Below are 16,000 nucleotides of genomic sequence, written 5' to 3'. Positions count from 1 at the left end.
CTGGGTCAGAAGCAGTGTCGCAAGACACAGCACATCCACAGCAAGGCCGCTTCATTAAATCGGCGACCCCCCTCTCCGTCCCCCCATGCATTAAAGGAGAAGACGGGGAGAAATCCCTTCGGGCTGCGTCAAATTTTGCTCACACATACTACCTCACCCCCCATCCCCCCACCCATTCCATCTCATGCATCACAACATCATCCATATATAACCATTCTCCATTCAACCCCTATCTTCTTTCCTCTCCCATCCTTCCTCAACAGACATTCCCTTCTTCCCCAAAGCCCCCTTCACCCCATCCATCCACTTCATCCTAGGATGTCCCCTCATATTCACTCCCTCCACATCTGCCTTCCATACCTCTTTTACTAATCTTTCTTCACTCATTCTTTCCATGTGTCCAAACCATCCTAATACTCTTTCATCAACCCTATCTCCCAACTCCCTTTCCACCCCCATTCTTCTCCTCACCTCCTCATTTCTCAATCTATCTAGCCTAGTAACCCCCATCATACTTCTCAGACACCTCATCTCAAACACATTCAAACTCCTTCTCTCTTCCTCTCTTATGTTCCATGTTTCTGCCCCATACAGTGCTGTTGGCACAATCACTCCTTCATACAATATCCTCTTAGCATCCATTCTCAAATGTTTATTCCTCATTACACTCTTCAATCCACCAAGGCATTTACTCGCTTCTCTCAATCTACATTCTACCTCCACCTTTTCCTGCCACATTTGCACCCAAGTATCTAAAACTATCCACTTCCTCCAGTCGCTCTCCCTTAATGCTCACTTCCAGTCTACTGCCACTTTCACCCTTTGTACATCTCATCACCTTTCTTTTACCCACATTTATCTTCAGCTTTCTTCTATCACATACTCTCCCAAACTCTGTCACCAACTTCCTCAATCCCTCCTCCGATCCTGCTACAAGCGCAGTGTCATCAGCAAACAACAGCTGGCTCACCTCCCACTTTTCTCCATTTTCTTTAACCATCTCCAATCCCTGACCCACTACCCTTGCATTTACCTCTCGCACTACCCCATCCATGTATAAGTTGAACAGCCAGGGTGACATAACGCATCCTTGACGAAGTCCCACCTTTACCTTGAACCACTCACTCTTTCCATTTCTAATCCTGACACAAGCTCTACTACTCTCATAAAAACTCTTGACAGCTCCTAGAAGCTTTCCTCCTATCCCATATATCTGCATAACCTTCCACAGTGCCTTTCTGTCTACCCATCGTAAGCCTTTTCCAGATCCATAAAAGCCCCAAAAACATCCTTCTCCTTTCCTATAGCTTTCTCACATATCTGTCTTACCACAAAGATCTGATCTACACAACCTCTACCCGTCCTAAATCCACACTGTTCCTCACCAATTACTCCCTCTGTTCCTCTCCTAATCCTCTCAATCAAGATCCTCCCATAAGCCTTCCCAACTACACTTAACACGCTAATCCCTCTGAAACTACTACATTCACACTTGTCCCCTTTTCCCTTGTAAAGTGGAACTATACAGGCACTCCTCCAGTCCTCCGGCACTCTACCCTCTCTCCAGCAAACATTAACCCCTTCCATACGGTGCCGCACACGTAGGCGTCATGGACTTAGATCTCGGTGGCAGCAGCCAATGCCAGCCGTACGACGTGTCGTAATAATACTCGCATCATAAAATATAGTCACCGCTTATATCGATCGTTCTCTCTTCACCCGTGAATTTTGATAACCATAGAAAATGCGATTACAAAAGAATTAGAAAGAATGTCATTATGGAGGGGCGACTACAATAAATATAATCAAGACGCCGTTTATGGCAGCCTCGCGAATACACTCGCTCCCCATGACGCCTACGTGTGCGGCACCGTATGGAAGGGGTTAACCTCTTCCATACGGTGCCGCCTACGTAGGCGGCATGAGGAGCAAGTGGATACGCGAGGCTGCCATATCGGCGTCTTGATTATATTTATTGTAGTTGTCTCTGCGTAACTGACATACTCTCTAAACTGGCTTCATCACATTTTCTATGGTTATCAAAATTCACGGGTGAAAGAGAGAACGATCAATATAAGCTGTGGATATTTTTTATGGTGCGAGTATTATGACGCAACATCGTACGTCTGGCAGCTAGTGCTGCCCGTGAGATTTTGGCCCGGAGTGAAGTGGTTAAATAACCTAACCAGCCAGTCCACCATCACTGTATCTCCTTTTTTTAGACATTCTGCATGGCATCCATCCGGACCAGGTGCCTTACCTGCTTTCATCATCTTAACAACTGCCTTCACTTCATCCTTCCTTATTTCTCCTCCATTTTCCTCACTCATCACGGTCATTTTCTTAGCATTTCCCACTGCAACTATCTTTCCCTCCCTATCCTCCTTCACATTTAGCAACTCCCTAAAATATTCTGCCCATCTTCCCCTTACTGCCTTCTCCTCCATTATCATCTCTCCATCTGCACCTTTTACCTTTTCGTCTCTGCTTGATTCGCCTCCTCTTCCTCTCTTAATTTCTTTCCAAAATATCTTTTTATTACTTTCAAAATTTTCTGTCATACTCTTACCCCACTTCACATCTGCTCTCCTCTTTGCCTCCTTTACCTTTTGCTTTACTTCTCTTTTCTTTTCTTTGTACCTCTCATATGACTCCCTCGTCCTATTTTGTAACCAATCTGTGAAAGCTCGCTTCGTCTCTTCTACAACCTTCTTTGTTTCCTCATCCCACCATTCACTACCCTTCCTTCTATTTCCTCCTGTCCTTCTTGTTCCACACACCATCCTTGCACACTTTGTGACTCCCTCCTTGAACCATCCCCATTCCTCCTCCACACCTAGCTCTACTCTATCCTTCACTCCCTCCCACTCCTCCTTCAGCTTCTTCTTGTACTCCTCCTTTTCCTCTTCATTTAAAGAGTTCACTCTAAGCACCTCCCTACCTTTTGTCCCTTTCCTCTTTCTCCATCTATCCTCCACTCTCAACTTACCTTCCACCAAAAAATGATCTGATATTCCCCCACCCTCTCCCCTTAGCACATGTACATCCTTAACTCTTCCTATCATAGTCCTATTTACCACTACATAATCCATCAATGCTCTATCTACCACCCTTCCATCCACCACCCTCTCCCATGTGTACTTATGCTTGCCTTTCTTCCGAAACACTGTATTTGCTATCATCAACTCTCTTTCTAGACACATTTCCACCATCAACTCTCCACTACGATTCTTTCCTGGAACTCCACATTTCCCTACCACTCCATCAATTGGACCATTTCCTACCCTAGCATTAAGGTCTCCCAGTACTATAACGTTGACATTTCTCCCTAAATCCTCTATGCACTCATTTAAATCTATCCAAAAGGCCTCCCTTTCTTCTACACTCCTCTCACTGTCAGGCCCATATGCACTTACAAAGACCCACATCTCCTTTCCCAGTTTCACCTTAATCCACATTATCCTTGAGGAAACCTCCTTCCACTCCACTACACATTTACCTATCTCTTCACTTACTAGAATAGCCACCCCTTCCCTCCCTCGCCCTCTCTGCACTCCTGATAACCTCCCACTTACACTCCCAAACTTACACTCACCCTTCCCTTTCAACTTAGTTTCACTCAAAGCCAACACATCCATCTTTCTTCTCACAAACATACTACCTATCTCTTCCCTTTTACTCTCATCTGTACCACATCCACGCACATTAAAAGACCCAAACCTTAGGGTGCTGGTCGGAAAACTCCCAGACCCTCTTATGCCTTTACTTTTTCGTTTAGGAATGTCCCCTGTGGGGCTACAAGGAGAAGGATGCCTAGTCCCACTCCCCGTCCTTTTCTTCTCACCTGTTATGATCCAAGTGGAATTACTTGGTGGCAGTATTCTTTTCCCCCACAGGGAATTCCCCCACCACAGAAAATGAACACTCAGAGAAATGGTACAGGACAGCAGCAAGGGGTTGGGGGACAGCATAACGGAGGGACAGTCGTAGTATAAAAGTGTCATCATTTCTCTATGAAGAGTTTTCTTCTATCATAGACAAAATGATGTGTGGCTCTGGTCTGTTGGGGTGCCCCATATAGACCCTAAAGTATCAACTGCATGCTAGTTTGCCACAATAACAAGCAGCCAATACTCCAGATGGGGTAAACACATCTTCACCATCAACTCTCCAAGATTTTTGCCTGGGAAAACAAACTTCCCAGTAACTCCAACTATTTGGTTCATCCCCCCCACTCTAGCATTGAGATCTCCCAATACATAGACATTCCTCCCTAAACTCTCTAAGTACATGATTAAATCTATCCAAAAAGCCTCCCTTTGCTCTACACTCTTTTCACTACCAGGCCTATGTGTACTTACAAAGACCCACATCTCCCCTCCCAGTTTCACCTTCATCCACATTAACCTTGAAGAAATCTCCTTCCACTCCACACCACATGCTTTTCTATGCCCTCACTATTAGAGCTATCATTGTAGGCAGAAGCAAATAATAGAAATACAGGGATTTCTCGATTTGTATGTGTTTAGAATATGCAATTTTGGAATAACACAAGGTAAAAAACCTAGTCTTTTTTTTTTCTTTTTCTTTTTCAAATTATACAGATTATTTAGAATAACAATGTAAAAAATCAAGGAAGCAATAGTAAAACTTAACTATTCAATATATGCAATTTTTACATTACACAATCCCTTCAGGAACATAAATTGAGAAATCCCTTCAGGAACATAAATTGAGAAATCCCTGTATATACTCAAAGAAGTGGTATAAGACAATTTCTTGAGGGGACAGTTGCAGTACAATAGGGTACTGTATTTTTCAGCAAATAATGCACTCTGGCATATACCATGCACCCCAAATTATCATGACATTATTTTGGAAAAAAGTCCATAAGATCTTCTGAAAATTGTAATGGTTATTTCTACAAAATGTGAAACTTACACAAAATTATGGCACCTTTTGCCTTGATACTCATGAACTCTTGACAGGGCTGATGTGTTTTTTCTTTGGAGGCCCAATTCACACTATATGGTTCAAATATGGCTCATCTTCATTCAGCGTTCGTACTTTTTTTTCATAGAAATCAACGAAGATGTTCAGACCATACGTTCCACCTATTGTTCATCTTTCATACAGCCTTCTTTCATATGCATTGGATGCGTTTGGAAGAAACTTAGATGAAATGTATACATAATGGAAACATTCCACATCCCAGCCATTATGTATTGGTCATGTGGTGGTAAGAGGGAAGAGGGTGGGACTTACCTTATGTCTGTGGAAACTTTGTGGCTTTGCACAGTGAAGAAGTAATCATGAACAACATAAAGTGAATAGAACTGGTTAGAGGCTATGAGGAGCTTGTAAAGAATCCAAAATTTCACCTCTGGCTCTCTTTTCATTTGGCAGTTATGCACCCATAATCTTTTCTTTTTTAGCTTTATCTCAAATCTCTTCATCTTTATCTAAATGAAGAGCAATTGCAGTGAGCTCCTTTGCACAAAATTTCCTTGGCACTATGCTGGAGCAACAGCTGCACACCAACTGACCACTTCCTAGACATATATTGTGAACACAACGACATAGTTACATTTCCATATGAAGATGAACTGTATAGTTTGAATTGTCTCAGATCCATTTTTTATGAATGCCCCCGACAAATAAGATTTGTGTTTTCATTATATTTTGAATTGGCAAGAACTTGTAATTCAAAATAAAAATGGCTTTGATATTATTAAAGAGAAACAGTGAATTACACATTACCAGTTGACAATGGTGAGTCAAGCTAACTGAATGCCCTTACACCCTGAAGAAAGAAAGAAAACACAGTAAACAACATGGTGCATGGGTGGCCATGATTGGCATGGAGGAGAGTGGATTGCTGAATATTATCTTGCTCTTATATAGATAGATAAATATATATCAATATCAAGCTCAATCCATATACTACCTGTATAATATTATATAGTAAAAAAAAAAAAAAAAAAAATAATAATAATAATACAGGATCTCCTTCTGAGTTAAGTCACGAGTATTGGCCCAGGAATCATCAAACCTATTAATTTTTCCACCTTTAATTAATTATTGATTCACTTAAATAGTAAATTAACAAAAGAGTGTAAATGTGGCATTGGGGATATGATGAGTTATAATATTTACTACCTGGTGCTAAAGTGAGATACTTTCGGTTCTGTTCAGTAAAGATACTGTAGAACTCTTTGGGTATAGCTTGCCCCAAACCTGTTCAGTTTTGTCATATAACACATAAGGCATACTTCTTGGATATTTCTTAGAGAAAAAAAAAATGCATGTTGTACCCAGAAAAATATGGTAACGTAATATCTCTAGGTGTAGAGATTTTCTCAAACATAGACAAAGTGATGTGTGGCTTTGGGCCATAGGGGTGCCTCAGATAGTCCCGAAAGCATTGGTTGGATACTACTGAGCAATTTATACTGCACAATTTGGGGGTAGTTAATATCATTGAGGAAATTAAATTGGATGGTACTGGGGCCAGAATTAAAGAAATAGAGGTAAATGGGGTCACAAGTAAGTTGAAGTTATTAAGAGGAAAGTTACAAAGGCTTGAATAAAAAAGTAAACAAGCCTAACTCAGAAAGTAGAATTTGTTAAACTATAAAGAAAAAATGAGACTTTGGCAAATGAGAGAATTAGTCTTCTCAATAAGAACAAGAGAGTCCAGGACAAAAAATTAAGATAAGAGGGTTAGAGTGGTCTTTAAAGAGTTCATGGTGCAACAGAGAACAGAAACTTATAGACTAGAAGAAGGAATAGTAAAGGTTATAAAAAAAGGGAATCTTGTCAGAAATATAGTTGACAAGACTAGATGTGTCATACTTTGGCTGGCAAGAAGACAACATCACTTTAGTTAAGGTACACCAGGAAGTTGAGGTACAAAAATCTTAGGAAATTACCTTTATAATTCTTGGAAATGAACATCAAGTTCATCTTTGTGGGAGTGTGGTACAATTCTTTAATGCTGATCTTGCTCACTGGGTTGTCTCCACAAAACAGCCCTCAGTGGAGATGAAGGGGATCAATCCATCAACTTTTTTTTCCCTGGTCTCTCTTGCAGAAGACCCACAACCTTCAGATAACTTGGGTGAAAGGGATACTCACAAAACTAATAGCTGAATAAAGTCTGTCTTTCCTGCTGAGAGCTGTGTGGAATAGATAGGGTGATTGCATGGGGGTCTTCTCAGAGAAACTGTGGGTAATGGTGTCAGCATGAAGCTTAAAAGACATGCTCCCTGGCTTATGCTCCAATTTGATGATGATGTATGAGTGTGGAACTGTTTCTGTCAGTTCTGCATCACAGGACCACCGCAAGTACCTGGTGTTAGTTTTGAAATACATATTTTTGTTGTGTAAATACACAAATTAATTATTTCTTTCTTTCTTTCAGAGTTTTTATGTAGATCGTTTTGGGGCTGAAAATTTTTCCATTATCAAGGATAGTAATGCAGTAGATGTTACCAAACTTAATCCTGATAAGGCACATGTTCAGATCACCTATGTTGAACCCTATTTTGATGAATTTGAGTTCAAAGACCGAGTCACCTCATTTGAGAAGAACTACAACATAAGTAAGTCCTATATTGTATTCTAATTTATTATGTATATGCATGTGCAGTTACCTAGTTGTATCTTACAGGAAAGGGAGCTACACTCATGGTGTCCCACCTTTGTATCTCATAGTGTCTAGTTTGCTCTTAAATTTGTGTATGGTTTTTGCACACACTATTGTTTCTTCAATTTTGTTCCAAGTGCCCACCACTCTGTGTGGAAAACTGTTCTTCAGTTCTCTTTCATAACTATCTTTTTTGGGTTTCTTTCCATGTCCTCTTGTGTTTCTCTTGTCCCAGTTTAACAAGTCCTCTCTATTGAGTATTTCTGTGCCCTTCATGATTCTATAGATGGTCAGTAGGTTGCCTCTCGTCTTTGCTCCAAATTCATTAACTCCAATTTAACCAGTCTCTCTTCATATGACAAGTTTGAAAGTGCTGGAGCCATTTTTGTGGTTGGTTTTATATGTATATATATATATATATATATATATATATATATATATATATATATATATATATATACACAGTAAGTCCTCATTATACAGTACATATGCGTTCCTGAAATCCTTACAGCAAATTGAAATTACCATATACCGAACCCATTATAACATGTAATAATAGGTGTAGGAGCCATTTTTGTGGTTGGTTTTATATATATATATATATATAAATATATACATTTATATATATTTTTATATACAGTAAGTCCTCGTTATATGGTACATATGCATTCCTGAAAACCATACCGCAAATTGAAATTACCGTATACCGAACCCATTATAACATGTAATAATAGGATATGGCAGACTTACCTTCTCCCTGCTCTTTCCTCTTCAAAATATCTAGCGGATACCGTATCTGTCACTTTTTCTTACCGTAAATAGAATCGAGGGTAGTAATTACCAAATACCATAACTGTGGATTTACTGGATAAAGAATTACCGTATAAGGAGGACTCACTGTATATATGTACATATATATATATATATATATATATATATATATATATATATATATACAGTACAAAGATATATACAGTACATATATACATACATATATACATATATATATATATATGTATATATATATATATATATATATATATATATACATACATATATACATATATATATATATATGATGAAGGTGGAAAAAGAAGTCACGGGTCTAGTTCCGAGTTACTGAGTTTATTCCTGACCGGTTTCGCTCTATGCTTCTTCAGAGGAATGTGACTCTGGAGTGAAGCTGGCGGTATACATAGTCTGAGTAAGACCGCGTTCCCTCCTTGGAGGTGGGTTACGTTTGGTTGTACAATGGTTTTTAATACAATAGTGATAAAAAATACAATAAATTGTTGTGATGTTATTACAAAACAGCTCCGGTGTGTGTGGAATGTTGATCGAGGGTGTAACATTGTAAGTGAAGTGAGTGGTGTAGAAATGTGTGAATCCTAAAAAGTGTCATATGATAACTTATAGTATTAAATAATATAATAATATAAGGATAAATATCCAGATAAAATGAACGAACCAAAACAGGAGTGGTGATCGGTTTTTTCCTCAGAGCTCTGAGGATCTGCAGCAAGGAGTTCCTCGAGGAAGAAATCCGCCGCGTCACAAACACCTTCATATCACTGGGATACCCAGAGGGCTTACTGTCCACTTCTCTAAGTAAAGCTCAAAACATCAGGCAACGGAGAGAACCAGTAAACAGACAGGACAAACAATACCTAGTCGTACCGGACTCAGAATTTTCACGCACACTGGGGGATGCTGTACGCCCACTAGGACTAGAAATAGTGAATGACACGGGAAGGAGAATCAGACAACTAGTAACACCAACATCTAAAACAACAAACGACCTCAGCGTCATATATAGGATACCATGTGGCAACTGTGACAAGTCATATTATGGTGAGAGTCACAGGGGCCTACATACCAGAATAAAAGAGCACAAGGCGGACCTAAGGTACCACCGCCTCTCAAACGCGATGGTGGGCCACGTGGATCAGGAAGGACATCTTCCCGACTGGCAACAGGCAGAGGTAGTAAAGAAAGGTCTATCAAAAAGACAAAGGAAGGTGATTGAAGCCCTATATATAACAACCAATGCCAACATCAACCAAAAAGTAGGGGATATTAAATGGGAAAAATTCACAGCTCAATACGCAGCCATAAGAACCTGCCCCAGAACAGCGCCCACATAGAACGACAAAATCCATCCGGTGCCCAAACGTCCGCGCTCCCTGGGTTGAGGGCTTGAGGCCGGTCAGTTCGTATTTTCATTATTTTTATTTTTATTATTATTATTACTATTATTATTATTATTTTTATTTTTATTTATTATTTATTATATTCATTTCATATTTTTACTATATATTTCTTTGGCATTTATTTATCTATTCATTGTTATATATGTATGTATATTTTTTGATAACATTCTGTCACACAATGATATGCGATGAGATGTCATGTCACTTTAAATAAGCATATATTTTTATTTATATTTATTATTTTTATTTATATTTATTTATATTTATATTTGTATTTGTATTTTCATTTTATTTCATTCATTTTATCTGGATATTTATCCTTATATTATTATATTATTTAATACTATAAGTTATCATATGACACTTTTTAGGATTCACACATTTCTACACCACTCACTTCACTTACAATGTTACACCCTCGATCAACATTCCACACACACCGGAGCTGTTTTGTAATAACATCACAACAATTTATTGTATTTTTTATCACTATTGTATTAAAAACCATTGTACAACCAAACGTAACCCACCTCCAAGGAGGGAACGCGGTCTTACTCAGACTATGTATACCGCCAGCTTCACTCCAGAGTCACATTCCTCTGAAGAAGCATAGAGCGAAACCGGTCAGGAATAAACTCAGTAACTCGGAACTAGACCCGTGACTTCTTTTTCCACCTTCATCAACTTGTCATAATGTACCAACATATATATATATATATATATATATATATATATATATATATATATATATATATATATATATATATATATATATATATATATACCGTATTTTTCGGACCATAAGGCGCGGGAAAAATCCTTAAAATTGGCCAAAATCGGGTGGTGAGCCTTATGTGTGGCTTCAGTGCAAAAAAATGCCTCAGATAGTGACGTACTATTTTGACACGTTTCGTAGCTAGCCTGCCGACGGCGACAGTGCATGATAGGCCTAGCAAAAGCTACAACCAAGTTATAACCAAGATGCATGTATCTTGACAAGAAAATTGCGAAAACTTCGACAGTTTTCGGGTCCATGCCACAGCATTCATTCACGTTATCATGGCTATGACATGATAGCGTCCACAACACAGCCATTTTGCATTGGTATTGTCTCGCTCCACTCAGACTGTAGTCATTTGGGTATTTTTTTTAGTTTCGATCATGGGCGCAATATAGCAATATAAAATTAATTATTAATTTTGTAAATTAAAATGTATTAACGTAATATGCAATTTTGTGGGCGGGAATAAAAATAAAAAATACCTTGCTACAAGCAAATATGCTAATGAACGAAGTCAGTAGCATAGGATCGGGACGCCAACGTCTCTCACGACAACGAGGGCGAGCCGGATGACATTTAATTTGCAGGCAATAATTTATTAAACACAGGATAGGTTAGGTTAGACGAATTTATCACCCTTTCATATCTAAGACGTCGGCATCTATCATAACAAACATGGCGTGCCATTCATCCGACACGACTTCGTTACTTACGAAATCTGTTTCAGCACATTTTTTGTTTTTTTATTTCTGCTCACAAAATTGCATATTACGTTGATACATTATAATTTACAAAATTAATAATTAATTTTTATTGCTATATTGCACCCATGGTCGAAACTAAAAATTTACCTTCATTTGTAATCTTGTGTTTTTAAGTGAATAGAGAATTCCGGGAATAAAACTGCTAATGTTGGTTTTATTCCCCACAATTCCCGTAACGTGTTTGTTGTTTTTTAGGAGTATTGGCAGGGCAGACCGTCCATGGAGGTGGTCTGATTTCACTGACCAAAATAAAAAAATATATAATTTATTTTTGTAATTTTGCTAAATCCCAACCGATTTTTATCATTCAACAATGAAAATGTTGTTCTGAATGCACTCACATAAGCATGATTATCCGATGACGAGACCAGGTGCGCCTTATGTAAGGACAGGGAATAGCAAATTACGGGTGCGCCTTATGGTACAAAGTGCCTTATGGTCCGTAAAATACGGTATATATATATATATATATATATATATATATATATATATATATTTTAAACCCAGTTCTGTTATATGGGAAGGGAGCTATGCTTGTGGTGACCTGTCTTTGTATCTCTCAGCATCAAGTTTTTTCTTAAAATCTTGAATACTGTTTGCCCACACTGTTTCCTTGTCCAGTTTCAGGCTCTGTCGTAAGTATTAAGTCCAGCCTTGATGGTTCTTCACTACCTATGTATCTGGTATTTTCCCTTATCCACTGAGTCATTGTGTATTCAATGGTCATGTTGAGCAGGACGTTGCCCCAGAGTTCCTCTCCACCCTTCACTCATTTCCTCCCAGCATATTTCTTTTGAATTAACCCCTTTGATACGATGACGCCTACATAGGCGTCATGAGGAGCAAGTGGGTACGCGAGGATGCCGATGTCGGCGTCTTGATTATATTTATTGTAGTTATACCTGCGTGACCCCCATACTCTGTGAACTGGCTTCATCATATTTTCTATGGTTATCAAAATTCACGGGTGAAAGAGAACGAGCTAAATACAGCAGTAACTTTGTTTTTTATAATGCGAGTATTATGATGCAACATCGCACGTCTAGCAGCTAATGCTGCCCGCAAGATTTTGGCCCAGAGTGAAGGGGTTAAAGTCACCCATAATTACTGTATTTCCCCTGTCCTTCAGTATATTAGTTAATTCGTGTTTTGTATCTTCTAATATTTTGGAATGATCACTTTCTGTCCAGGACTTTATTTTGGGGGGCACATACACCACTACAAATTTTCTACTCTTCATAAGTTTGCTTTCAACTTATATCATAATTGATTCTACATTATTTTTTCCTTCAGTTATTTTTGTTACATTTGAATCTTTATTTGTCAAAATTAATACTCCACCACCCTGTTTATCCTTTCCGTTCTTTGTCCAGCAGTTGTATAAACCTAGTCCCACAGTGTTGGGTGGTGAACACTTTAGTTTAGTTTCCACTATTCCCATTATGTCTGGTTTTTCTAAGGCCAGGTAATCATTTAATTCATTCATTCCTGAAGTTATTCCGTCTATATTAGTATAAGCTATTTTTAATTTCCTTTCTCCTCGTCTTTTTCTGTCTTCTTTGTTTCCTTTTTCCTTATATACCATTTTCTCAGCCTCAGGTTTACCACTCTCAAAAAAAAGAATTGTTTTTTTCAGTTTCAATTCTCTTTTCGTTTTTTTCATTTGCTTCGTTTCTAAGTTCTTTTTCTTTTTCTTCCTCTCTCATTTCTTTTTTTATCCATATATTTTTGTAATGTTCACTATTTGCTAATTTCGTTGTTCTGGATAGTACTTCCTCTGCAATTGTTTGAGATCTAAGCTTTACTTTCAGTGGCCTGTATTGTTTTTCTTTAGAGTATCTGCCTATCCTATAGGTTTCCTCGATTTCTCTATCCAAGCCTTGTCCTTCCGCTTGTAATTCTTTCAGAATTTCCTTAGCGATCTCTTTCTCCTCCTTTTCCCTCTGATATCTAGGTACATCATGCTTCTCTTTAATGCCATAGATTACAATGCATCTTTTTTTATCTACTGTGTCCCTAAGTTGCCTTTCTCTTTAATTACTTGGATCACTGTTTCCTTGGTATTTTCCTTGACCTGTTGCTCCATTATTTCTTTAAGGGATACTTTTTGACATTCCTGTTCAACTTGCCACTTTTTTTTTTTTTTTTTTTTTTTTTTTTTTTTTTTCTTTCCTGTAAGTAATTTTCTTTGATTTTTTCTTCCACCTTTTCAGTCACTGCTTGCATTTGATCTTTCATCTCTTTTTTTTAATGCCTCATTCCTATTCATGTCTTCACTTTTTAACCTTTTTTTTCTGCCTTCAATTTATTTAATTCCTTTTTTAAGTCCTCTATCTCCCTATTATTTTCCTCATTGGCTTTCCGTAGCATAGATACTTCTTTGTACATTGTTTTGTATGCTCTTTTGAGTTCTATTAAATCATCCAAAATCTCATTAATATCTCTATTTCTCATCCTCTATGCATAATATTTCCTTCCCGTTCAAACCCCGAAAAAAAAAACTCTTTCAAACCTTTGGTATTCCCTTGGTGTCTGAGAAAGACACATCTTCTTTCGAACGACACCAAGTGGAGTTTCGATTCTAGTTTCCTCTAAGCATCTCTTCCTGGTTCTTTGCCTCTTGGAGTTTCTTCTCTTCTTTCCATTTTTTCAGAAAGAACAATGAAAAAAAAAAAAAAGATAAATTGGAGATACAAAGCCATTTACATTTTGCTCCCAACGAACTTTTACTTTCACGACACCGTATCTATGTAAACAACCAGGTCTGCTTTCAAATCGTTCGTTCATGAATCGCTAGCTAGCAGTTCAGAACATTCATTCTGGCATGTCCTGCTTCGACTGTGTCTGTGTATTTACCTAGTTGTATTTTACGGGAAGGGGAGCTATGCTCATGGTGTCCCGTCTTCATATCTCATTTTATCTAAACTATTTTTAAATTCATGTATTGTTTTTGCACACAATACTTTCTTATCTAACTTGTTCCAACTGTCTATTACTCTGTGAGGAAAGCTGTTCTTTTTCAGATCTCTTCTATAGCTGTCTTTTTTTTTTCTTTGTGTCCTCTTGTATTTCTATCATCCCATTTTATTAGATCCTCTCTTATCAATAATTTCTATGCCTTTCATGATTCTATAAATAGCTATCATATCTCCTTTCTTCTTTGCTCTAGTGTTTGTAGCTCAAGTTTTGCTAGTCTCTCTTCATATGATAGTTTTGAGAGTGTTGGTGCCAATTTTGTAATTGCTCTTTGTATTCTTTCAAGTTTTTTTTTTTATACATTTTTTTTGTACTTGGTGACCACATCGTTGTTGCATATTCCAATCTTGGTCTTATCAGACAGATTAGCATTTTCTTCACCATTTCTTCATCCAGGTATGTAAATGCCACTTTGATTGTTCTTATTAAATTATAAGTTTCACCAAAAATCTTATTTATTTGTTTCTCAGGTGACATATTATTCATAACAATGACTCCCAGGTCCTTCTCATTTTCAACTTTTTTTTATTCCTTCTCCCAGTTTATATGATCCTGTTATTCTGTTTTTGCTTTTTCCAAATTCCATTATACTACACTTTTTAGTATTGAACTCCATCTCCCACTTCCTACTCCATTCCCAGACTTTATTTAGATCACTCTGTAGTGACTCACAATCTTCTTCCGTGTTCACTTTTTTTAATAGTTTTGCATCATCTGCAAAGAAGCTCATATAACTTTCAATTTCTTCATCCATATCATTAATATATATAGCAAACATTATTGGGGCCAAAACTGTTCCTTGTGGAACATCGCTTATTACTTCATCCCATTTTGAGTGTTTGTCTCTTATCACTACTCTCATTTTTCTTTCATGCAAAAAGTCTTCCATCCATTTAAGCAGTTTTCCCTGTATTCCTCCTTGAGTTTCTAATTTCTTAAGCAACTTCTTATGTGGTACTTTGTCAAAGGCTTTTTTTTAGGTCTAGAAATGCACAATCAGCCCATCCATCTCTTGTATTATATCTATTAGCCTTGAATAGAAACATATTAAATTGGTGACGTATGATCGTCCTTGTCTGAATCCAAATTGCCTTGGATTTAGCACGTTTTTTTCTATATATTTTACCCATCTACTTTTGACAATTCTTTCACAAATTTTTGCTATTGTACTTGTTAGAGAGACTGGTCTATAGTTGGTAGGGTCTTCTTTATTTCCTCCTTTATATATAGGTACTATATTTGCTTTTTTCCAATCTTTTGAAACTTTTCCTTCTTTCAAGGAACTGTTTATTATGCTATGTATTTTGTCTGCCAGTTCATTCCTGCATTCTTTCAAAATCCAGTTTGCTATTTCATCTGGTCCATACAATTTTCTGACATCAAGATTACTCAAGTGTTTCATTATTTTCGTTCTTTGTTACTTCTATTTCTTTCATAGGGGGAACTTTCTCTTTCCATTCGATCTCTTCCGGTTGTATGTTCTCCCTTGTAAACACCAATTTAAGGCTTGTTCATAATTTCCGCCATTTCTATTTCCTCTTGTGTATTCAACTCCTTGTCTTAATTTCTCCAAATCTTGTTTGTTTTTCAGTTTGTTGTTTACAAATCTGTAAAATAATTT

The 16,000-nt window shown here is 37.6% G+C and overlaps 1 protein-coding gene across 10 annotated transcripts in view; it reads left to right on the top strand.

Moving 5' to 3' along the window:
- Nucleotides 1–16,000, top strand: part of Zir (dedicator of cytokinesis) — a 661,124-nt gene that overhangs the window by 549,946 nt on the left and 95,178 nt on the right. For all 10 annotated transcript variants that reach the window (XR_012967574.1, XR_012967573.1, XR_012967577.1 and 7 more), the window contains one exon: nucleotides 7,424–7,604. Coding sequence is in view for 2 of the 10 variants with exons in the window: in XM_076207846.1 (XP_076063961.1) it covers nucleotides 7,424–7,604 (181 nt within the window). In the remaining 8 variants the exon portion in view is untranslated. The remainder of the gene's footprint in view (nucleotides 1–7,423; nucleotides 7,605–16,000) is intronic.

This window comes from Oratosquilla oratoria, chromosome 24, assembly GCF_046742065.1.
Source record: "Oratosquilla oratoria isolate Oo_2021 chromosome 24, ASM4674206v1, whole genome shotgun sequence".
NCBI classification, from domain to species: Eukaryota; Metazoa; Arthropoda; class Malacostraca; order Stomatopoda; family Squillidae; genus Oratosquilla; species Oratosquilla oratoria.
The sequence above is the reverse complement of the archived record's forward strand: the minus strand, read 5'-3'. Positions and strand labels throughout refer to the sequence as shown.